Source organism: Colletotrichum chrysophilum (genome assembly GCF_026319265.1).
Source record: "Colletotrichum chrysophilum strain AFK26 chromosome Unknown scaffold_17, whole genome shotgun sequence".
NCBI lineage: Eukaryota > Fungi > Ascomycota > Sordariomycetes > Glomerellales > Glomerellaceae > Colletotrichum > Colletotrichum chrysophilum.
Window position 1 is genome coordinate 301288 of NW_026517304.1, and position 22746 is coordinate 324033.

General features: G+C 57.0%; 10 protein-coding genes across 10 annotated transcripts; 4 read left to right on the plus strand and 6 right to left on the minus strand.

The window, feature by feature from the left end:
- Positions 1–1645: 1645 nt before the first annotated feature.
- On the plus strand, positions 1646–2626 carry COL26b_003180 (uncharacterized protein; the record flags this gene model as incomplete). The annotated part of the gene is made up of 1 exon (XM_053176081.1): positions 1646–2626. The coding sequence occupies one exon, from the start codon at positions 1646–1648 to the stop codon at positions 2624–2626; it is 981 nt and encodes a 326-aa protein (XP_053039981.1).
- A 639-nt stretch (positions 2627–3265) lies between these two features.
- On the plus strand, positions 3266–4636 carry COL26b_003181 (uncharacterized protein; the record flags this gene model as incomplete). The annotated part of the gene is made up of 2 exons (XM_053176082.1): positions 3266–4319; positions 4371–4636. The coding sequence occupies 2 exons, from the start codon at positions 3266–3268 to the stop codon at positions 4634–4636; spliced, it is 1320 nt and encodes a 439-aa protein (XP_053039982.1).
- Positions 4637–4968: 332 nt separating this feature from the next.
- COL26b_003182 (uncharacterized protein) lies at positions 4969–6705 on the minus strand (the record flags this gene model as incomplete). Its single annotated transcript, XM_053176083.1, has 2 exons — positions 4969–6223; positions 6275–6705. The coding sequence occupies 2 exons, from the start codon at positions 6703–6705 to the stop codon at positions 4969–4971; spliced, it is 1686 nt and encodes a 561-aa protein (XP_053039983.1).
- Positions 6706–7253: 548 nt separating this feature from the next.
- On the minus strand, positions 7254–8564 carry COL26b_003183 (uncharacterized protein; the record flags this gene model as incomplete). The annotated part of the gene is made up of 2 exons (XM_053176084.1): positions 7254–7972; positions 8027–8564. The coding sequence occupies 2 exons, from the start codon at positions 8562–8564 to the stop codon at positions 7254–7256; spliced, it is 1257 nt and encodes a 418-aa protein (XP_053039984.1).
- Positions 8565–9162: 598 nt separating this feature from the next.
- COL26b_003184 (uncharacterized protein) lies at positions 9163–9764 on the minus strand (the record flags this gene model as incomplete). Its single annotated transcript, XM_053176085.1, has 2 exons — positions 9163–9442; positions 9505–9764. The coding sequence occupies 2 exons, from the start codon at positions 9762–9764 to the stop codon at positions 9163–9165; spliced, it is 540 nt and encodes a 179-aa protein (XP_053039985.1).
- A 584-nt stretch (positions 9765–10348) lies between these two features.
- On the minus strand, positions 10349–11846 carry COL26b_003185 (uncharacterized protein; the record flags this gene model as incomplete). Its single annotated transcript, XM_053176086.1, has 5 exons — positions 10349–10943; positions 11003–11379; positions 11438–11508; positions 11556–11612; positions 11663–11846. 5 exons carry the CDS (start codon positions 11844–11846, stop codon positions 10349–10351), a joined length of 1284 nt encoding a protein of 427 aa, XP_053039986.1.
- A 1484-nt stretch (positions 11847–13330) lies between these two features.
- COL26b_003186 (uncharacterized protein) lies at positions 13331–14236 on the plus strand (the record flags this gene model as incomplete). The annotated part of the gene is made up of 3 exons (XM_053176087.1): positions 13331–13625; positions 13675–13954; positions 14014–14236. The coding sequence occupies 3 exons, from the start codon at positions 13331–13333 to the stop codon at positions 14234–14236; spliced, it is 798 nt and encodes a 265-aa protein (XP_053039987.1).
- Positions 14237–14654: 418 nt separating this feature from the next.
- COL26b_003187 (uncharacterized protein) lies at positions 14655–15752 on the minus strand (the record flags this gene model as incomplete). Its single annotated transcript, XM_053176088.1, has 3 exons — positions 14655–15132; positions 15192–15562; positions 15666–15752. The coding sequence occupies 3 exons, from the start codon at positions 15750–15752 to the stop codon at positions 14655–14657; spliced, it is 936 nt and encodes a 311-aa protein (XP_053039988.1).
- Positions 15753–16302: 550 nt separating this feature from the next.
- On the plus strand, positions 16303–17526 carry COL26b_003188 (uncharacterized protein; the record flags this gene model as incomplete). Its single annotated transcript, XM_053176089.1, has 4 exons — positions 16303–16312; positions 16373–16625; positions 16681–16763; positions 16814–17526. 4 exons carry the CDS (start codon positions 16303–16305, stop codon positions 17524–17526), a joined length of 1059 nt encoding a protein of 352 aa, XP_053039989.1.
- A 2450-nt stretch (positions 17527–19976) lies between these two features.
- COL26b_003189 (uncharacterized protein) lies at positions 19977–21257 on the minus strand (the record flags this gene model as incomplete). Its single annotated transcript, XM_053176090.1, has 4 exons — positions 19977–20547; positions 20597–20721; positions 20773–20918; positions 20966–21257. The coding sequence occupies 4 exons, from the start codon at positions 21255–21257 to the stop codon at positions 19977–19979; spliced, it is 1134 nt and encodes a 377-aa protein (XP_053039990.1).
- Positions 21258–22746: the final 1489 nt, after the last annotated feature.

Consider the following 22746-nt stretch of genomic DNA (forward strand, 5'->3'; position numbering starts at 1 on the left):
GGACGCCACAATCCGTCTAATATGAAGCCGTCGACTAGCTGCGTGGGTTGGGCCGAGGAGGAGCAGCAATGCGCAAGCGTCGTCGCAACTGTCATTAGAGAGAAGACCGGATAGGCTGATGACAGTGGAACTAGGCCATGGCGAGTATAGGCGGCATGGCAACGTACGAGTTCGACCGAACTATCCGCAGCAAGGTTGCGACCAACCAGACCCTTCGGTTGGGTTTGAGGCATCGATGGCTCGAAACATGTATGGCGAGTGGAGGTTGGCTTTGCAGGCGCAGATTCGCTGATGACTGTAGGCATGTGGGTGCGTGGACACCGCGGAGGGCTTCCCGGACCAGCCTCAACCCGGCAGAGCTGACCGGACCGATGGGGCGGCGGGTTGCAGACGGGATCCTCCCCATCACGGATGGCAATGGCAAATCAAGCTTCTATTGTCGTCGAGTGCTGGTCGTCGAGTCAGCGGCGACGGTGGCATCCTGTCTGTCAAGCGAGAAAATAGGTTGCGGCTGAAGGGAGAGTTTCCCAGTCCTCTGACCCATTATCACGTCAATCATATCACCCAAGCTCATTTCCAAAGGGACCACGCCGTGTACCGACTGCTTGGTGCTTGGAGCTCGCCCAAAAGACAGGGACAGCCCAGGGGGAGATGAGGCTAGCGGTTTTGTGTTGAAGCTGGCCTCCTGAGTCAGAAAACAAGTGCCAGTGAACGATGCCCGAAGGAGCCCGAGCAACAGCAATGGCTTCGGGACCTGAGTCCGAATCTGGCAAGTTGGTAATCGCTAGCGCAGACTAATGAGCAGGTTTGGGTCGGCGGTGGCGCAGATTGTTGAGATGAAGGTCGGCGGCACATGCGGTGGTGACATTGACAGTCTGCCAGATGGAAGCTGAGCAACGGTCGGACCACCACGTGCTGATTGAGTTGGAGGCGGCGATCGATTCGCGTCGTCGTCCACGAGCGCCGTTCTGTGTCTGCCTTGGCTACGGCAGTAGTAATAGTGCTAGCCAACTTCTTGTTCCTTGGCTCTGGGACCCCCAATAACCGCCAGGCCGGTATCTTTCGGCCAGCTTGAACCGGAGGGTATGATCGCCAGTCACAGCAAAGTGCCGTGTCGTCGGCATGTGGCACTTGCGACTCCCAAGCAGCAAGGTTTCTGCTGTTGAATTCAGCCGATCATGAAGGTTCAGGGGTGGAAGCCTGAAGGATCTAGACCTCCACTCTGGAGGAGATCCCGACCCATTGCTGCGGAGAGCCCCTGCCCGCACCAGCCAAAGAAGAAATCTCCGGCGATGCTGCCTTCCAGGTTCAGGCTCAGAGCCCGCTGATCCAGCCACCGTGTGGTGTGGCTCGGTAGGGGCCCCACGCCGCCTTCCTCAGCGAGCGGTGCACCGTGTTGGTCGATTGGTGGGGCCGTCGAGCTCCAGCCAGAGCTTCTTTTCAATTAATTTCTGCCCGTAGGAAACGCGTGTGAGTCGCGTCTTGGAAAATTCCCCTCCCCCACGACATCACTCCCGCACGTGCGATAGCTTCTTCAGCAACTTTACCGCATTAGTCTTTTATCTAATTCTCGTCTCGCATACTATTACATCTTTTTACGATACCAGGGCCGGCGCGCGGCAGTCCAGTTTCTCATTCCGCCAACATGCCCATCGTCCCAGAACACTACAACCACGGCAACCAAGCCTTTCTCCAGGCGTTTCTCGCCCGCGGCACCCTTACGTTTGAAGAGGCCCAGTCCATTCTGGCAGCCATTTCCACGATCGAGGCCGAAGATGGCGAGGAAGTCACGCCCGATCAGGTCACTAGAGACGACTTTGACTCGTACGTGAGCGCGGCCGCCGAAGCCGTGTCCTTCTTCGACTACGAAATCCGCAGCACCGTCCACCAGGTGTCTAAGAAGCGCATATACGCCCTCGTCAACACCGCCTCCGACCCGATGACACAGCTGGCGACGACCTACAATGCCGAGCAAATAGCTTTCATTAAGAGACTGCTGGACGCCCTGTTCGAGACCTATAACTCGCAACGCATGGAGGTCATGGCTATCACTGACATGCAAGCGATCAAGCTCGCTCGGCCCCCGCGCCAAAACAACAACGAAGAGAATGGCGAGGCGGCGACGCAGTCTGCTGCAGACAAGGGATTGAAACACAGCGAGGTGGAGGACATGCTCGTGAATCTGGTGAACCAGGGATGGCTGGAGAAGTCCAGAGACGGTTTCTACACTCTCAGCCCGCGGGCGCTGCTCGAGCTTAGGGGAATGCTCGTCGACTCATACAACGACCCAGACGCGGCGGCCGAGGAGTGGCAGCGCATCAAGTTCTGCGAGGCGTGTAAGGAGGTCGTCACCATTGGGCAGAGATGCACGAATGTCGACTGCAACGCGCGGCTGCACGATACCTGCGAGGGGGCATACTGGCGCACACAGCGCAGTCAGAAATGTCCTCGATGCTCGAAGGACTGGGACGGCGGGCTGTTCGTCGGCGAGAAGGCCGTAACCAGCACAGAGGCCTACCAGAGGGGCCGCCGGAGAAGTGGTCCCAGTGGGCGCAAGAGTAATGCGGCAGACGAGTCCATGCAGGAAAACGGGGCAGGCGGAGAGAGCGAGGAGGACTCGGAGTGAAGACGACATTTTGGATGCGACGAGCAGTTTCTACGATAGATACCCCGTGTTGGTGGCTTAGTACTGCCAACTATTGCCCTGCCATAGCTCCAAGACAGCTGTCAATCAATGCATTGGCCGAGCCACGCGCTGCATGAGTTTGCGCTGGCAATTTTTACAAAGACGAACGGTTCTCGGCAGGGTGAGGCGACATGCGCCGGTGAGGGGCCTCCGATGGAAGTGTGGCGGTGCAAGACCCTTAGTGGAGTCGCGGCCCCAACAGCCGGGCTCGCTTACATGCGGTTGTTTGACGTTGCGCTGGCGGGCTCCAATCGATGGGCATGAATGATCATCAGATGGCATTGTGGTGACATCACGTGTGGCGGTGCAAGCTACCCCAATGGCTACCACCCAACCAAGGTCTTCCTGTGGCTAAACACACCTGAGCTCTCACAAGGCATGATACACGCCCGAGAATCAGAACCAGGGCTCAGACAGCTTAGCACCACATGTGATTCAGAACAAAAAGGGACGCTTGGCCATCGAATAAAACCACCGATCCGACCGCCAACTTTCGACGACTCGCCTTCGACGAGCGCCATCCTTTCAACCCCTCACCTTTGCCAGTCCACAACACATACCAGCACACACTCGCCCACGATGCTGGAATACTTTGGCTACAAGCAGTACAAAAAGTACAAGACGGAGAAGGACGCAAAGGAGGCCGCAGGAGAGCACGACAGCGGCAGCAACGTCGGAACCCCGCAGCAGCAACACCCAGCATCACGACCGTCGCCGTCGCGGCGCCAGACCAGCTCCCGCTCGCTGTCGCCCGCAGGCAGCGCCGCCACCGACCGCACCCATGGCGGGCCAGCACCGGTGCTAGACCGCAGAGACGAAGACTTTTTTAGACGCATCCTGTCCGACCCGGACGCTGCGGACTCTGACGACGAGAGCCTCCGCCCGCCTCTGCCTCCGCGCACCAAGACACCAGAGTACATGTGGGAGTCGGACGAATCGCGGCGGACCGCCCCGAGTCAGCAGGCGGCAGCCCCCAAGAAGGCGGCCACGGTGGCGGTCAACCCCAAGGCCGAGGGCAAGAAGCCCAGCAAGATCGCCTTTCTGTTCTCCAAGGTCAAGGGCGACGACAAGGACAAGCAGCTCGCGCCGGTGAAGCCCACAACCGTGCCGGCCGACGAGGAAGCGAGGGAGAAGGACGACCTGTCGCGCGTGCTCGACGACCTCAACCTCTCCGCCAAGAACAACAAGGCCATCCCGCTGTCGGCAGAGTCCTCGGAGCTGGTCCGGCAGTTCACTCTCGCCCTCAAGGACCTGGTCAACGGCGTGCCGACAGCCGTCGACGACATCAAGAGGCTCGTGGAGGACAAGGACGGCACGATCAAGAAGTCGTTCGACAAGCTGCCCAACGGGATGAAGAAGCTCGTCACGAACCTCCCCGACAAGTTCACCGCCAGCCTGGGCCCGGAGGTCCTGGCGGCCGCGGCGAAGAGCCAGGGCATGCAGGCCGCCGAGGTCACCGCGGAGGAGGGTGTCAAGGGCGCCGCGAAGAAGATGTTCACGCCGGCCACCCTCTCGGACTTGGTCACCAAGCCGGGTGCCGTGGTGGGCATGCTCAAGGCCATCGTCAACGCGCTGAAGCTGAGATGGCCAGCCTTTATTGGCACCAATGCGATCATCTCGGTCGCGCTATTCCGTAAGTGCACCAGTCTGATTCATGGACGGCCCAGATACTAACACGCCACAGTCCTTCTCTTCGTCCTGTGGTACTGCCACAAGCGCGGCCGCGAGGAGCGCATTAAGCGCGAGAATGCGCCCGAGATCATCGACGGCAGCGGCCGTATCGAGGAGCTGCCCGATGACCCAGCCCTGCCGGGTCCCTCCCGCTCCCGCACAGAACCTCTCAGGTCTGACAGGCCGCGGAGCGAGAGGAGCGAACGCAGCCGACGCAGCGGCAGAGACTCAGGAAGAACGACGCCCGAGTCTGTACGGAGGAGGGCGACGCGGAAGTGATTCCGCTAATGAATGAATGATGACTAGATTTTTTCTTTTCTCACGACCGCAACGTTTGGTTTGCAAAGAGCATGAACGGACGCATGACGAGTTAGCAAGCTGAGATATCACGAGGGCTATGAACGACTGTGGAATGAATTCGTTTTTCGTATTGGGGCCCCCCGGGCTTTAGGAAAATAGAGGCTATTATGTAGAAAGGACTGTCCCAAGCCTCACGCCCATTTTATAGTATAATGTACAACTGTGGATTACAACGCAAGAAGCAAAGTCGGGTATCTCGTAAGCAAGCGAGAGTCTCATCGCTGAGACTTCTTCCATCGCACAGATGATGCCTAATCATCCTGCACCAATTCCTTGATCTCGTCGCGACCCGTGGGCGCGATACCCGTCTGACCGGCCTTCTCGCCCTGGCCGAAGCGGTCAATAATCTTGCAGCCGTCTTGGACCCAAAAGTCGACCTCGTCGATGATGTCGTAGACGATGTCCTCCACGATTTGTTCCGTGTACCGCTCCGACACCGGTCGGATCTCGTCCAGGGCCGGATAGTCGAACTTCTTTGCCTCATCCTGCCCACCGTTGACCATGTCCACGTCGTCGGCCGGACCCGCGATGCCTGGAGGAGGGTACCAAAAGTCGGGGCCAAAGTTGACCTCGGCGGCACCACCCCTGAAAACGCTGACGGCGGGGTAGTAACCAAGCATGCCGTTGTCCAGGCCATATCGCGCGCCAATGTTAGACTGCGGCTTTGATGCTGGCGGGAGGAACGCGAGGAGGTCGTGGAAGGCCGTGCCCATGTCGATGCCGTTCTTGTACACCTTGATGTGAGAGTGTGGTAGCGTTCGTAGGGCGGGAACGGGGTGGTTGGGGTGAGGCGCCTCGACAGAGTTGGCGGGTCCGGAAGACACAGGCGAGGGGTTCATGAGGTCCTCGAGCTCCTTGGTGGTGTGGTAGTCGATCTTCTCAAAGTAGATGTGCGACTTGAAGCGGATCGGGATGCGGTCGCGGACAATGTTCGGAGCCTCGAAGGCCAAGCTATCGTCGTCGATGCCCGTGTCCACGGCCGGGTTGTATTGACCGGCCAGTACCTTTCTCTGCAATCGTTCCGAGGGCAGCTGGATCTCCAGGCCAATGACGTCTCCCTCTCGAATACCCTCGCCCTCGGGAAAGAAGGCCTTTGGCCGCGACATGTACACCTTCTCGCCGCCGACGTCTCTGAAACCGTAGCTGTAGGCATCAAACCCAACGGGGGCGTCCACTGACGCTTCTCGTCTCGCGAATCCCATGCGCACGTGGCCATGCGACTCGGGCTTGTCCTCGCCGTCCTTTTTGTCGACCATGCCCCTCGTGATCTTGACCTCCCAGTAGAAGCGACCCTCTCGGATCGCCACATTCGCGCGCGTCATGCGGAAGCCCTTCTCGGTCGTTATATGGCGACCAGACTGGTCAAAGAAGAGGTGTGTCGCGCTGTCCTCGAACGCCAGATGGGGACCGAAGGGCTCCGCTTCCGTGCCGCGGTAGTAGAGCGACGATGGGAACTCGGGGTCCGCGATGCAGTGGGTGTAGTGATAGCTTTTCTTGTTATGTACACTATCGAGTCGTTAGTCGTGCCTGGCGCAGCAAGGCGAGGAGGAGGCCTACTGCTCTGAAGTCTCGTAGAACTGGACCTGGCCTCCGTCAAGGGCAGGAACGTCGTGGTGGTGGATGAAGATTGGGGGCTTCGCAGGCTCGAAATCGGAGGGTTTGGGCGGCGCCAGCTTGTAGCGCATGGGACTGTAGTCACTCTGCTTCGGCTCCTTATGCTTCGGGTCAGGAGTGCCACGGTTGCTGTCGCTGACACCCTTGGACTCGCGCTTCTTCAGCGTCTCCTTCTTGCTGCGCTTCGCCGGCATCTCGTCTGCGCCTGGTGGTTTCGGTGTAGATCTGACGTCTGGGTTGAGAGGAGAGGGAACCGAGGGTGTAAAGTCTTCTTCGAGAGCAGGTCGCTTCAATGGAACGGCGGTCGAGGAGGGCAGGGAGCCGCCTGGAGTAGGCTCCCTTGGAGGGGGAGGGGTGCCTGCATCGGAGGCCATTGGAACGGCTGCCTTGGTGCAGAGGTGTGTTTCGAAATTACTATATCAGTGAGTGCGCGCTTCGAGTCGGGGTGATGCTGTGGTGGGGATAAGGTGCGTGAATGAAGCTATGAGACGATGTCGCGCGGCGCGTTTTGAGGTTTGAAATTTTGGAGCTGGAAGAAAGCTGTGAGACACCCCGCGTAAAGCTCCCTTCTGTCGTCACAGGGGCGTTAGCGGGCCGGGGACAGGGGTTCAGGGACACTAAGGCCCAGCGGGGCAGGTACCTGCAGGCTGCATTTCAGCTGTCTACACGATAAGCTGGTTTCATATGCATCTCATTGTCTCTTTGCAGCCTTCACATCAAGCCACTCGGAATAATCAGGTGGTCGTTATAAAGTGGACAGTGTCTTTGCTCTATCGGCTCTATGGGACTCCACGCCCTTCTACTATGCCATCAAACGCCGTCCCATGGTTAAATCCGTAAGTGTACAGATGGAAGTGTTTGTACATGTTTCCCTCATCCAACTCCCCGCCAAACCTCCACCAGTAGGCCGACCGTCGGCTCTTCAAATGCTGCTTTCCCTCTCTGCAGCGCTGTCCCAAACCTCTAGTTGCTTAAGAATGCGCTGGTACAAGAACAGCATGGTGCCGCTCTGGATAAAGGTCCAAACGCCACGGGGACCAACACCCCTGAACCACCCGCTGATGCCTTCCGTCTGGTATATGACCTTGAGGCCGGTGATGACGGAGGACGTCTGCAGGTTCACCGCACCGGGTCGCGGTGTGTGCGTTGACGGCGACGACGTTGAGATGTTGCGCGTCTGGGACTTGGCCGCAGAGATGTGCGCCGCGCCCTTAGCTGCCGGTTTGTTCTCCTTGGGCAACAGGTCGGGATGCACTTGTGTCTGCAGCCGTGTCTTGACGACGTCGAGAGGACACGTCATTACGCCGGCCAAACTGCCTGCCAGACCGCCAGTCAAAAGCTCCAGAGGCACGCCAATGTCTCTGCTCTGCTTGTACTGGCGGGCCCAGGCGTGGAACTGCTCCCAAAACATGAACTGCAGCGCTGAAAAGGGGAGATCGCGGTAGAGCGTCGCCTGGTAGCCGTAAAAGAGCGCAGCCGGACCCTCGTGGCGGACGATGGTTCTTGCGGCGTCAATCGTGCCCTTATAGTTGTACCCTGACTTGAAATAAGGGTTGTTGTAGCGTCCCTGCAGCTGCATGCGAGTCTTTAACACTTCGGACGGAACGTAAACGATGGAACCGGCAAAGTCTCCCAGCAAGCCTGGATAGTTTAATTAGTATCTAGTCCTCCTTCCCCACGCACGTATCAACTCACCTGCTGTAAGATACGCCAGATGGTGCTGCAGGCCATGATCGATGAGGAACCGCTTGCTCCATTCGTATGTGCCAAAGAACAGCATGGTGCCCGGGAACGATCCACTCAATGCCGGCACCCACCCGCCGTAAAGACCTCTCCTGATGCCCTCTTGCCTCCATATCGTGTAGTATGACGACCCCAGTGATGTGTATTTTGGCGGGATGTGCGGATCGCCCTGCTGGCGCGTCTTGACTGTGTCCAGGGAGTGCATGAGCATATCTCCAGTCGAGCCCCCGAGACCTCCGGCAATCATGGCGTGGAAGTAGGGCGGGCGGCCCTCCTCTTCGAGATCTCCATGTCCCTGCCCCATATCCTGAACGAGTGGTTGTCCGCTGATTTTGATATCCGGCAAGAGTCCTCCCGTCTGTCCGGCATGACTATCCCCCGCAATTGAAGCCGCCGCCGCCGGGTTGGAAACCGCAAGCTCCCCCTGAATCGTTCGCGCGCTGTTATCGGCCGGAGCAAAGTAGCTGACGAGGCGGTCAGCAACAGACATTTGCGGGTGCGTCTGTCGCAGTCGGCACCAGGTTCTCTCCGGTCAGTGGTCGTCGAGGGAGATCGGTGTCGGTGACGCCTGCGGTTTTTGTTCGAGGTCTCGTGGGGGCAGTCAGTGGTGCCCAGGGAGGGAACAACGACGCCGTGTCGAGGCTGAGAGGGGGTAATAAGAGCTAGGGCGAGGAGAGAGGCCTCCCCGTCGATTCTGGTCGTCGCGTGGGTTTATTGCGCGGGCAAAAAACTTGGCGGCGGCGAGGTCCAACGCATCAGCGATAATGAAATTTCGCAGGGTTCCCGGGCTTCTGGAATTTTTGTTGGATGAGCACGGGCCACATGCCGCAGCAGCGGTCCACCTGTCCCGCTGCGTCACCGCGAGTTCGAGTCACCTAAGCATTTCAGCTGCGGCCGGCGCTAGACCGATAGGCGTCGGCCTTTTGGCGTCGGGCGCTGCCGAGACCTCCGAGGGGGACGCGGATCAGCACCCGCCGGGCCTGCGTCAGAGGTCATGGGAGAAACTCGGTTGCATTTCCGATGAGTCAAGTAGGGATACAGTTGCTGTTATACACATTGAGAGAAGCCTTGCTCTCGGTACATTTAGATCACTCCCGCGGCTTCATCTTAAAGTCCTCCCACTTCGTCCTTCCAAACTTGCGGAAGGGGTACAAGAACCACACAATCTTTCCCGTCACCAATTCCATGGATATGGGGCCGTAAGTGTTACTGTCCAGTGTCTGGTCCGCAGGGCCGTCGCCCTCGACCCAGATGTGGCCCTGCGGCACCCTGACCATCGGCTGGGGGTGCGGTGGCCGTGTCTTGACATGGTCTCCCTCCAGGGCGATGATTCTCTTCACGGCGACGGTCTCCGGGTGAAATGGGCTCCTGTTGCGCTGCAGTGTCAGCTTGTCGTGACCCAGTGCGTCGGCAATGCGCAAGCAACGCACCTGAAGGTGACAATCATGCCCCTCCTGAGGTCCTCGTTCGCGTGCCACCTCCAGTTCAGTACCAGGTCGCGGATGATGGTGCTGTTGCGGTCCTCGTTAAAGTACGGGTACATGGAGGCGCCGCTGATCTTTGTCACAGTCGCGACATGGTCGTTGAACCAGATGACGACGGGGATCCAGGTCGCAATGCCGACCAGGCGGATTGCCGTGTCACCGAGGAAGCTCCCTCGTGCGCGCGCCCATAGCGATCGGAAGCTCATGGGCGCGACGGTGGCTGCGTGTGGTGAGGTGATTGCTGAAGCTTTCGCAGTTGTATTCTATTTGGCGAAACTTTCGATTGGAGGTCATCCCACCTTCTTATCTTATCTTATCAACTGCGCTTATCATCTCATGTACCTACCTTATTCTGCGCTCTTCCTCCTGCATTAGTCCTTCATCCTTACAACATCCGACAGTCTCTCGACTTGAAAGTTGTTACAAATGTGCGTTGAGCAACTCAGTAGACGTGCCATGGCCAGCTGTGCATGAAGTCATGCTCGTCGACTCTCCCCACATGTTTCACTTCGCTGCAAGATGGAGGAAGTCCTCGCATCCGTCTTCTGAAGAGCTGCCAACTCCGAGATGGGTCCAAAGCACAACAGCACCAGACTCGAACGTCAAACAGCAAGTGGATGGACAGAATATTATGGTTACATGTCCTTGAGCCTTAGTACGGAGCGGTTTCTCTTAACCGCGAACTACTACCCAACAATCTGCGTCTGGACACGCCTCCGTCACACCAACTAGAGAAAGAAGCCAACAACTTTTATCAACACATCCAAATAGAGCGACGCTCTGAGCACGCCTAGGTGCCGTGCTGCACAGTCGTCTCGCGGCGCACCATGATGCCATTCGATCCCTCACCGCACCCACCCGGTGCGCTGCTCTCAGCCGACACAACAACGGTCCTGTCACCCCTGCGCGGGCCCGTCATCTCACCCAGCGTGTCCACGCTGCTGTTGCTGTTGTCGTCGACCTGCCTCGAAGTCTCGCGAGCATGGCCACCAAGGGCAGCCTTGACATTCTTCTGGTATCCCAACCACAGTTTCGTCTCGTCGTCCTCGACGCCGTCCCTCTTGCCGTCCGTCGAGCTGAGCTCGTACGACTCATCCTGGCGTCGTCGACGCTCCATGTTCTGTGCCACGACAGTATTGAGGCGCGACTTGGAGGACTTGTTCAGCGATGATCCCCCGCGCTTGCTGCTGCCGACTCGGGAGGTGATGAAGGACGGGAGGTACTGCATGAAGAAGGGCTTCAGCGCCGGCACAGAGGCACAGATCATGCCCGCATTGAGCTCCAAGTAGCCCCAGATGAACGCCTCGACGGCTTCCCAGGTATAGTCCGGGCTTGCAAGCAGCTTAGGGAGATGGACGGTCCGCTTGGTGGCCACGCCACAGACACTGTTGAGACTTGTCAGCAAACATCTCGGGAGTGGCGTTTCAGGGGACGGAGCACTGACAAGACACCTGTTCCGAAGAGGAGGATGATGGAGAACTTTTGTCTCCTGGCCATCTGCAGCGGCACAACCACGGGGATGGGAAGCAGCAGGATCAAGACGTCCATGGCGATGTTGGCGATGCTGAAGGACAGGTAGATGGAGAACTTGTCCACGCAAGTCTTTTCCACAATGTTGAGGTCCCAGCCGGCTCTGATCGGTGTGCAGCCAAATATGTTGATGAGGACGTAGACGATGGAGTAGCAGACGACCAGTCCGATGAGGAAGAAGACGCCCCGGCGGAACCATACCTGCGGCGACAGACGCAGGTACAAGAAGAGAATGGACAGCTTGGAGAAGCTGATGCTGAGGGCATACACGATTGTTGCGGCAATTGTCCACTACACTCAAAGGTTAGCACACGGTTACCCTGACACTATCAATGGAGTCTGCGCTTACCCCAGTGTTGTGGACGTTGTACACGTCCCAGAGGATATCCCACATGTGATGTGCTAATCCGACTTCGACCTCTGGGAATGGTTAGCGTGGCCTGCGTCCGAGGGCTTCGGAGACTTACGCTGGAAGAGCACGACAATCGTCGATATGGCGAAGAGCAACGATATGACAATGAGGTCTGCCGGTGAGGTTAGACACCAGCAGAGCGTCTTTGAGGAAACAGCTTACAGTCATCGGTATTCAACGGCGTTCTCGTGACGTAGAATCTCGTAAAGATGCGCAGCCCAACCGTTGTCCCCGCGATGAACGTCGTCACAAACGCCCACGAGTATAGCTTCACCTTCAGGGTCGGCGGGTTCACCTCCGTCCGCACCTCGCCCGGCGGTACTGGCGCAGTCCATGGCAAATCCATTGCGTGATTATTTCTTCAAGTGGTGCAATACAAAGCGATCAGGACAAGCTGCAGGCTGTGTTCCCTTTGGAGGATTTGGGGGCCATGACTATCAACACCACAGTGGATATCACGGAGTGTTTAAAGCGAGGCAAGAAAATAGGAGGCCAAGCCATGATTGCTTCTCTAGTCTTCCGATGAGGCGTTCGAGACCGTTATCTGCCAATCTTTCGCCCCCTCTTCCTAGACTGTTCAGAGTATACTGGAAAGGTTTTGCCATTGTTTGCGAGAACAATGCGAAAGCCAGAGACTCGGGAACTCCCACCGAATGATCAGCAAGCCACCCATTTCGAGTCACCGCATCGGGGACCTCGCATGCTCTGCGATGGAGGGCGAGACAGCCTGCCTGCCGCATCTTGAATCTCGGTAGTGTTTGCGAGTGTTATGTAGTTTTCGCACTGGCTGGCGTTCTGGGGATTGCATGTGGGAGCAAGCAACTAGAGCGTCTAGTAGATTATCCTACGACGGACATCGAGCCAGATTTTGATGTACCACGGGAGTTGCACCGATTAGGTGGTCATGTTTGCTTCGATGTACGGTGTGATGAGACCAGCAGGATGTGTGGTTGGCTGATGGAGGACGTCCAGACGTTGGCTTATGCCGTTGGAGCCGGGGGGTTCATGCACATCGAGCCGGGGTTGTGCTCCGCCGCCAGGAGGAGAGAGGCCACTTCTTTTCTCCCATGGACCATCGGGCAACACAAGACGGGGTCGGTTTGAATTTGAGTATCGCAAGCAAGGCGCGGGGTTCGCTGCCCGGCTGTTCTCCTGACGGTCTTGACTCAGCGACGACATCGAGAAGATGTGAGAGCCAAGCACATAGGCGCGGTCGGTTAAGCAGTACCAGTTGCTTCGGCCGTCTGTACAGGTGCAATGTAACACCGTTGACTATTTAGGAAAATGCTTCTCGAGAAGCAGGCTTATGATTGGCGGCGTCCAGCGTTCTCGCGCTTCGCAAGTCCTCTGCGAACGCTTCATGTCTCGCAACCTCCTCTTCTTCGACAGACCGGTAGACAGAACAGTGGATAGAGTGCTTGCACCAGTTCCATCTGGGTCCCCATGCATATGCCGTCGACCCCAGGATCATGAGTCTCTTGGCTAGCAAAGACCAGGGTCGAGTTGCAAACATCCACCACGAAATCGGAATGTGGTTCATGGGTCGCGACAACCGTCCGGGGAGGCGGGATCGTCCAGACCACGTACCATTTCGAGGATTTAATGATTCCCATCTCGTCTTCACGCTCTCTCCGTTTTCCTCCCTCGTTCCCAGGCCAGATCATTCCCCCTTTCTCCTTACACCCTTGATTCTTGCCGCTGCCAGGTCCCCGAGATCTCTTCGGCTGAGTATCACATTGTTCTGCCGAGCATCCCTCTAATCACATATTATTTCTCTCTCCCCGCGGCGCCCCCCTTTTCCCCTCCCTCTCCAGACGAAGAGAACACAAGATGGCGGACCCTTACCCCTTCAAGGACATGGTCATCGCGGTGACGGGCGCCAGCCGCGGCACGGGTCTTGCCCTGGCTCGTTACCTCCTCATCCGCGGCGCCAAGGTGTCCATGTGCGCCACCACAGCGGAGAACTTCGCCAAGGCGCTGGAAGGCATCGAGAAGGACATTCCCGATGTCAAGGGCAGAGTCATGACCAAGGTCGTCGACATCCAGGAGCATGACATGGTCAAGGCCTGGATCGATGAGACTGTCGAAAAGTTTGGCAAGCTGGACGGGGCGGCAAATGTTGCTGGTCTGTATCCCCTTCTCTCGAAGCGTCGGAAAGCAACTGACATGAATAGCCCGTGAGCAACGAGAGATCTTTCCCATTACGGACCTACCCAAGGAGTACTTCAAGGAAATCCTCGTAACCAATGTCTTTGGCACCTTCCTTTGCATGAAGGAGGAGATGCGCAACATGAAGGACGGTGGCAGCATCGTCAACGTCGGCAGCATCACGAGCAACTACGCCTCGGCGGGCGTCTCAGCCTACGTCTCCAGCAAGCATGCTCTCCTTGGCATAACCAAGGTGGCCGCATTCGAGGGTGCGAATAGAGGCATCCGCGTGAACGCTCTGTGTCCGTAAGTGCTCCCTTTTGGATCCACTCGAGACGGGACAATTCACTGAACCACTCACTCAGGGGCTGCATCGACACGGACATGATGCACAAGCCGTTCAACAGCCCCAGCGGACAGTTCTGGCTCACCGCGGAGGACCAGCCGTGCCTGACTAGACGTCTGGCCGAACCCTGGGAGGTTGCGGCGTCGATCGCATTCCTGCTCGGGCCGGAGGGGAGGTTCGTCAACAAAGCCACATGGTACGTTGATGGCGGGTGGATCGAAGGAAGCTTCAGCAAGCAGTAGAGAACTCTCCGTTAGATTCCGTCATAGACCGAGCATATAGATCATTTTGTTGTCATCGTCCCCATGTAGATGTTCAAACGCCTATGATGTATTGTCAACGCCGGGGTCTATTGGAATAATGCGTGCTATCTTTGGGGAATCCCTCATCGTTGCTCATGCCATCATCATACCCAACAACTCGACCCGGATCCTTCCCAACGCCTTCATGTTGGGCAGCCTCGCGCCGACTTGCGATGCCCGATAACAATGGCCTGCTAACGTAGGCAGCACTTTTTCCGCACTCATGACACCCTGGGGAACACGTGAAGTAATGGGTACTTTCTTTTGGTCGTCTCATTAGAATCACTCCGGATTCCCAGCTGCCAGTACGATCATTCTACCAGCCGCCCCCTTTTTTGTTTGCCTTGACCGTTGAAATCTAAACCTCCGGGTTGTCGTCGCTCTCCGAGACACTCTCGTCACCGCTGACCTCGGCGTTCTCACGCTCTCTCTTCTCCATAAGGGCCTGCAGCTCGGCGTCGTCGCTCTCGGTGACGGCCTTGGGCTCCATCTTGACGACCAGCGAGCCGCCGGCCGCCTCGATGCTGTTCCGGATGTCGACAATGGCCTCCTCGAGGCGAGTGATACCGAGGTTCTTGTCCAAGCATGTGCTGGTGAGGACGTACAGGGGCGGGGACACGAGCCTGACCTTGACCTGGGTCTGCTCGGTGTTGCGGGACTCGGCGACGCGCAGGGCGGTCTTGACGGCGTCGATACCCTCGTAACCGAAGCATGTGACCTCGACGTCGGCACGGACCTTGGTGGGTTGAGGGGTGAGACGCTTCGCGATATATGACTTGAGTTCCTCGGCGACGGGCTCGCTGGGGAAGGTGGCGTCGTTCCAGACCTCGGTGTTGCTGCGTCCGGCTTGGTCAGTGATTGTGCCAGCTGAACGGACTCTTTGAATCCAACTTACGTGATGGACAGCTTGAAGGCGTCGATCGCGTGACCGTACTTCTTGTTCAGGGGCCATGCGATAGTCTCATAAAGCTGCTCGATGGGGGTGAGGGTCTTCTCGGCAACGTGGCGCATGATGGAGTGGACCATCTTGCCCTTGTTGTACCGCTCCTCGCACTTGATGATATCCTCCGGCGACACACGGCGCTTGCTGAGATCGATGTATCCCTTCTCCTTGTCGACACGGAGGACAACAACGACCTCGTTGCGGCCGACGCGAATGAGCTTCTGGATACTTCTGATACGACGTCTCGAGAGTTCGGAAAGCAGAATCATGCCGTCAATGTTGTCGTACTCGAGGAGCTTGACGTAGGCACCCATCTCGGCAATCTATCCTCCTGTCAGACGGCGTTGCTCCATAATCTCCTCCAAACGGGGCCGGCGGCTGTATCGGGTCCGATGCGGTGGTGCGTTGGGCAGCGGGGCGACTAACCTGCTTGACGTTGACCATGACGAACTCGTCGATCTCGGGATACTTGTTTTCGAAGTATCGAAAGTGGCTGTAGTTCGGTTCCGCCATCTTGACTGCTGGTTCTCGAAGTCGTCGAGGGCGTTGTGTTTGGTGGTGGTGGTGGTCGACGGGGGAGTCGAAGGTATCGAGAGAGGTGTGGAGGAGGGGCGGGGTGCGATGGGAGGCGCGCGGGCTTTTTACACGTTCCTACAAGTTGCTCTGGGAGACAGCTTGTTTCCTCTGTGCTCGGCGGGATATTCTGCCTTGTCGTCGTGGGTTCGAGTCGCTGACGCGGGGTACGGATCGATTGCTCGGGGCGGCGTCAAAAAAGTTGGCCTCTTTGGGTGAGCAGAGTTGCGTTGGTGATTGGGCGATCGAGTCACAATTTTGCTACTTTGCGGTTCACAAAATCGCAGAAATCCGACAATGGTGGGGGTGCGGCCCGCGGGCGGTGGTCCCCGGCAAAAATGGCGCTGATTCGCCCGATAAGCTGCTTCTTCGCTTATCGACACGTGAGAGCCCCTCCAACCAGTTTGCCAATGTAAACATCACACCGAAGCTGCCATCCTAGCTCCGTAGAGGTCAAGAGCTGCAGCTTGGTCCGATTTACAACGTCAACATGGCACCTGGTGAGTGCTGAGGGCGTATTTGACTCTGCGAGACGACTCAAAGGACTGACAGCCAGGCAGCATCCCAATTCGAGCTGGCGCAGCCGCCCAGCGATGCCATCTCCGCGCTCGCGTATGCGCCCGACTCACCGACCAGGCTACTCGTCTCGTGCTGGGACAAGAAAATCTACCTCTACGACACACACAGTGGCAGCGAAGATGCGCAGGGCACTCTGATTACGACCGTCGAGTTCCGCGCCCCCGTCCTTGATGTATGCTTCGGCGCGACAGACAACGAGGCCTACACGGCGTGCTTGGACCACTGTGTTTACCGGTACGACGGCAATTGAACGTTCCTGGAGGAGCGCCCTGCTGACGGATCATGACAGGGTCGATCTGGAGTCAGGAGAGAAATCCGTAGTCTCTCAACATACCGCGCCCGCGCGATGCGTCGCGTACAGCCAAGAGCACTGTACGTCACAGCCCCTTTCCGTCACACAGCCCAGCTAACACGCCCTGCAGCCCTGCTCATCTCCGCGTCCTGGGACCAGACCCTGCAAATCCACAACGCAAAGTCCCCCTCCGACCCGAACATTACTGTCCACTTGCCGGGCAAGCCTCACGCCCTGGCCGTCAGCCCGTCCAAGGTTGTCGTCGCCATGACGGCCCGTCTGGTCAACATCTACGACATCAGCGCCGTGCCCGCCCTTTTTTCTCAGCCCGGACCCCACGAGATCAAGCCCTGGCAGCAGCGCGAGTCTTCCCTCAAGTTCCTGACCCGCGCCGTCTCCTGCATGCCCAACGACGCCGGCTACGCCACCAGCAGCATCGAGGGGCGTGTCGCCGTTGAGTGGTTCGAGGACTCAGCCGAGTCGCAGGCGCGCAAGTACGCCTTCAAGTGCCATCGCCAAGCTGCGCCCGCCGAGGGCGAGGGCGACATTGTCTACCCGGTCAACGCCATGATCTTCCACCCGGTGTATGGCACCTTTGCCTCTGGCGGTGGCGACGGCACCGTTGCGCTCTGGGACGCCGAGGCCAAGCGCAGGATGAAGCAGTACCAAAAGTTCCCCGACAGCGTTGCTGCGCTTGCGTTCTCCAAGGACGGCAAGTATCTCGCCATCGGCGTCTGTCCCGGCTACGAGACAGGCATGGAGGACTACAGCGCCGAGGGTAAGGCCAGCGTTTTCGTCCGCGAGCTTGGTGACGCGGAGGCCAAGCCCAAGGGCGCGAAATGATTGACTTCAATGCTTGAATCACCTGTTGATATTCGAGGGATTCTGTGGCGCATGGCGTTTGAGGCGGTTTCCATATGCAAGCAAGTTCGTTTTCACGGACCGGGAGGGTTACGGAAAAGCCTGGTATGTATTATATCAGAAGATACCTCTTGTATTAGGCGCGAAGCGGCAATGATTGTACAAATCTATCTGCATCGAGCTCATTGTCTGGAGGTTGGCTGCCATTAGCGCCTTGACGTAGTGCAATCATTTTTCTTCTCCGATATTCCATCTGTCTTCCACAAATTGCGCCTTTCTCATGATACTATTCGCTGTCTCATGTTCTCAAAAATTCAAAGGGCCCGGCCTTGGTGGTTAGATGTGACAGACTCAACTCCCCTGAAGCATTGGGGGCGTCGCGGATAGGTGGACGAGTGTCTCGTCCGTCCAGATATAATTGCGGCTCGCTTGTAGTCTTGGAAGAGCGTCGGGTAGTTGGACCGGTCTCTCGCAGGACAAAGTTGTCTGTCGTGGCCACCCAAGAGCTTCCTTGGCCATGCGACCGCTTCATCTCCATGCCGGTATTTTTGCTCACAGCTCCATCATTCTCGAGGTTGCCATCGTCGTGTGGGTTGCCCGAGTGGGAGACATGACTGGCAAGCCGTTCGACGGAAGGCCGTACATCAGCGTTCCGATTGCTAGAAGAGGCCATCGACTCTGTGCGAGATGCTTCCTGAGGCTCGTCCAGTATCGCCTCAGACATGAGATACGCGTTGGAGGGATCTGACAATGTCTTTCTAGTTCCTGGTCCTCCCTTAAGAATAGCTACCTCCCTCGATTTCTCGGCACTCAGAAGCGACCCAAGGCCGGGTGTTGGGGGTGGCCTTCTTCGCCGCTTGCCATCGAAGTAGTGTTTGCTGAACTTCGGAACCTCGCGGCGTTCGAATCCGTCTCGAACACCCCGCTGAAGGGTCGGCATCACTGGGGACGCAAATGGCAACACTTTATAATCTTGTGGGTGTATCTCTGCAACCTTCCGGCGCCCCTGCATCTTGACGGGACTAGGCGTTCTAGGGCCGAACACAACGGGAAGACTTCGTTTCTTTGAACTATCAGGTTCCTTCCAAGCTACGGCAATGTCAGCATATCTGTATAGCATCGCATCGACGTCATTTACCTTCTTGTTGGTTAAACCGTCGCGGCTGGTGGGCCACCAAGAAGTCAGACCCAAAGGGAGACTCTGCTCTCTTTCTTTTCCGCCTCTGAAACGGAGAGCCTTCAGTTTTAATATGAAGCTGTGGAACATGACTCCGGACCATCGCATCGGGAAAGGCCTCAGGCGAGTCTCGTGGTTCCGTTTTGATGGCCGAGTGTGTAGCGCCCCGTCCGACGGATGTGACGCTCGAATTTTGCGAGCTATCGGATTGCGAATGTTGGTCCTTCAATGATGAATCGTCATCATCTTGCGATGAAGCTTCCTCTAGGCTGATGGACGAGGTCTGAATGTGATAGGGGTCTTTGGTACGCTGAACTCTGTCATGGTGTGTTTCTTCGGGTGTAAGTGCGACACTCTCCTTGGTCTTAGGCAAGCTCTCTTCATCCCTTCGAAACCTTCATACTGTCAGTCTTCAGGCCCAAATTCTGCTCGTGGCTAACTTACGATGCTGAAGGGGTGCGATGACCGACAATGGGTGGAGTTCCCCGGATGGATGATTCGTCGCCGCTCGAAACCCTAGAGTTATTGCCAGCCGTCAAGTCGCGGTATATTTCTGCGCCAAGGGACCTGCGGCTCTGGGGTTTCTTCGAATAAGTTTTGAGGGTGCGGCCACGGGGCCGCTCAGATTGGCGGCGCATAATGAGAGAAGAGTGGTCTCTCATATCAAACCCATGTAAGATGAGTGTCAAATAGGCATTGTGATATGGCGGGCAAATTGTTCCTGATTCTATGACATGTAGTTGCAGGCGACAAAACGCCTGTCATGAAGAGTTTTCTCTTCGAACTTGAAGTTGGAAGGTGCCCTGTCAGGCGGTGCTTGCCTGCCGAGGAGGAAGGAAGTGCTTAGTGCTGCGTCAGGAAGGAGCCATGCGGTGTCCAGTACAGAGCAACTAGCATGGCGTCTGCTCCCAAGTGCTATTAAGGCGGCGGATATTTATGTATCAAATCGACTGTAAGCCAATCTGCTCTATACACTTATCGTGCGAAGGCAGATGGAACTTGTGTGCCCCATTGACCAAAATCTGACATGCAGTTTCCACTTCCAGATCGATCGGCGGGAGGCTCATGGCCCCCAAACACAATGTCAACGACACTCTCATACTTCAGAAACACATGCCTTCAAACAATCCGAAAAAAAAGTATAATACGTTGTCATGGCTTCATTTTTTGGTGCTAGTATGCCCATCCCACTTATCATACACATTCAGTAGTCCGTCGGGCGCCATCTCGTGCGGTGAGACCTGATTCTCCAGCTCTACTGTCCTTCCTTGGGCGCAATGGCCTTGGGCTCGGGGACGTAATCAAAGGTTCCTCCCATGTTCAACAGCCAGACTTCTCCAGGGGCCGACGGGGCCTTCTCTCCCCACAGGAAGTTGTGAGGGAATCCCATGTCGAACGGTACAGCCGCCTCAATCTCTTGGATGTCCTCGTCGCTCAGGTTGAGCGTCAGCGCCTGGATATTCTGCTTCAGATGGTCGACGGTACGTCCGCCGACGATGGGGAAGACGTAAGGCGTCTTGTGCATGACGTATGCGAGCGCGATGGAGGTGATGATGGTATCCTTGCGGTTGGCAATCTTCTCCAGCACCTGGCTGATCTTGATTTGCGATTCGCTGGCCTGAACCTTGCGGCCCTCCTGGGACTTGCGTTGCTCTTCCGTCTTGAAAGCGCCGCCGCCCAGAGCACCCCAGGGGGCCAGGCCCATGCCTTCGGCCTTGGTCATTGGGATGATCTCACGCTCGAAGTCGCGAGAGGCGGCAGACCAGCGGCCCTGGTAGACCGAGAATTGACGAAGGCCGTGGTTCCTGGCGTATTCGTTTGCCTTGCTGCGTGGGCGTCAGTAGTGTCTTCTATCCGATGCTGCGCCTCACGTACCTGACAACCCACGCCGGAGTGTCACTGATGCCCAGGTAGAGAACCTTGCCCGTCACCACAAGATGGTTCAGGGACTGCATCAGCTCTGGGATCGACGTGGAATAATCCCACCAGTGCACATAGAGCTAGGCGCGAATCAGTGACGTCACTTGGCAACTGGAGATTTCGAAACTCACGAGGTCGATGTAACTGGTTTGCAGCTTCTGAAGACTCGCCTCGACGGATGTGTGCAAGCTCTTGGATCCATTGCCGGTGAAGTTGGCCATAATGTTAGGGGCCCCCGGTCCGGCTTTGAAGTTGGTGGTGTACTTGGTCGCGATGACTAGAGCTGTGTTAGTGAGGAACTGGTGACGAGCTCGACAATCGTACCCATCTGGTCGCGGACGCCTCTCTTCTTCATCCACTCGCCAATCCAGGCCTCGGACTCCTCGAATTGGTAGTTGTTGGCGGTATCGATGAAGTTGCCGCCCTGGTCGTAGAAAAAGTCGAGAATGCCCTCGACGGTCTTCTGGTCACACGTTCCCATGTAACCCTCCCAGGCATTGCCAAAGTTCATTGCGCCGAGGCAGAGAGGGCTCACTCGAACGGAGGCCGTAGGGGAGAGCATGCGGTAGCGACCCAGAGGGGTCTTGGGGGGAGCTGCCATAGGTAGGGCGGACATGATGAGTGTGGCGGCTGGGGTGCAGTGCTGGAGGTGTAAGTTGATGTTGCAAAGGATGAGGGAAAATGAGGTGTGATGGGTGAAGTTGATTCAAAGTGAAGCGGTGATGTTCAAGTGCCGAATTGGTGATGTGATTAGAGGGCATCCAAGAGGAAGGAGGGGTTGAAACTTATACCGCTCTTTGCTTCCTTCCCACTTGGACGCGAAACCGACTACGGGTCGCTACCTGTGCAACTGGCTGCTTGGAGGCGCACCCGTGGACCAGCCCCAGCCGGCAATGCAGGCTGTAGATCCAGTTGCGGGTGATCTCATCATTGCTCGACGAGTGCCTTCAAGCAGGCGGTAGTCCCATTGGATATGTGGGCATTTAGAGTTAGCTCCTGCACCAGCCTTAAGTCCGGGATGCTCCAGCTCGCGTGTGCCATGTAACAAGGCCCTGCACAGAGACCCAGCCACGGCAGTGGATGACCTTGCTTCGTGGTTTGGTTAAACACCGGTCTTAATCCCGAACATGGAGGGGCTTTCGGATTGTGCTCTTCGCATTCTTCGCATTGTGTATGGTCTCGCATATTGAGGCGCTAGCGGGGTCCGGCTGCAGGCCCGATTGAGGCGGCGAATGGAACTACATGGCAACTGTGCTACTTTGGATAAGCTGGATTCATAAGCAGTCGGAGCAACTTTCTCCTTGCCTTGGGGATTGATACGTGAGCACGCACAACACAGTCAACGTTGTCAACGAGGCCGGAACTGCTGATCTCGATGCTGGCATTCCTGCCTTAGTTGCTGATGCCAAGGTCATCCAAGTGTCATTGCACATGGCTAGAGCCATCCCGCCGGTGAGCAGGCATTATCACCGGCTCGCTGGTGCATACGAAGCGCGAGACCGTACAAAGGCAACATAAAGATATCCAAAGCACCTGGAAACGTCTGCAAACCGTAGCTACTTACCTTAACATCAAGTTAAAGAATACCAAAGGCATGGATTAAGCCATTTTGGGTGCTGAATGACCGGCTATAACGGGACCATCGCTCTCACTGGTATCGTCTAGACATTTAATTAGAGGCTCCGTTGCAAGAACTGCAAGTCGACTTGCCGACTCAATGACACCTCATTCGGCTTCGCTTGGGAGGGTTGCAGCGTGTAGTGGTGCAAAGGACTGGGAAACGCAGTGGGGTTGCTACGGCAGTCTGCAGGGCACCCCGCCTGTGACCGACCGCCTGGCTTTCGGCACGGCACCGGAAAATTACTGTGCCGGTGAATTTTCACCACCACCGCGGCCCGGAGCAACGCGACCGAGGGCAGCTAGGCGATGGTACGATAATTCTGGTCTCGACAAGGGTCTCTCGATATTTGCCTGGTGCTTCCCAACAGCCGATTGGCATGCTCCTGCTGCACCACGACGCCCACGCCCGAACGATTGATCGCATGCCCTCCGAGATGAGTCGATAGACGAACCGAATCGGTCATGGACATTGTCGAGCTCGCGCA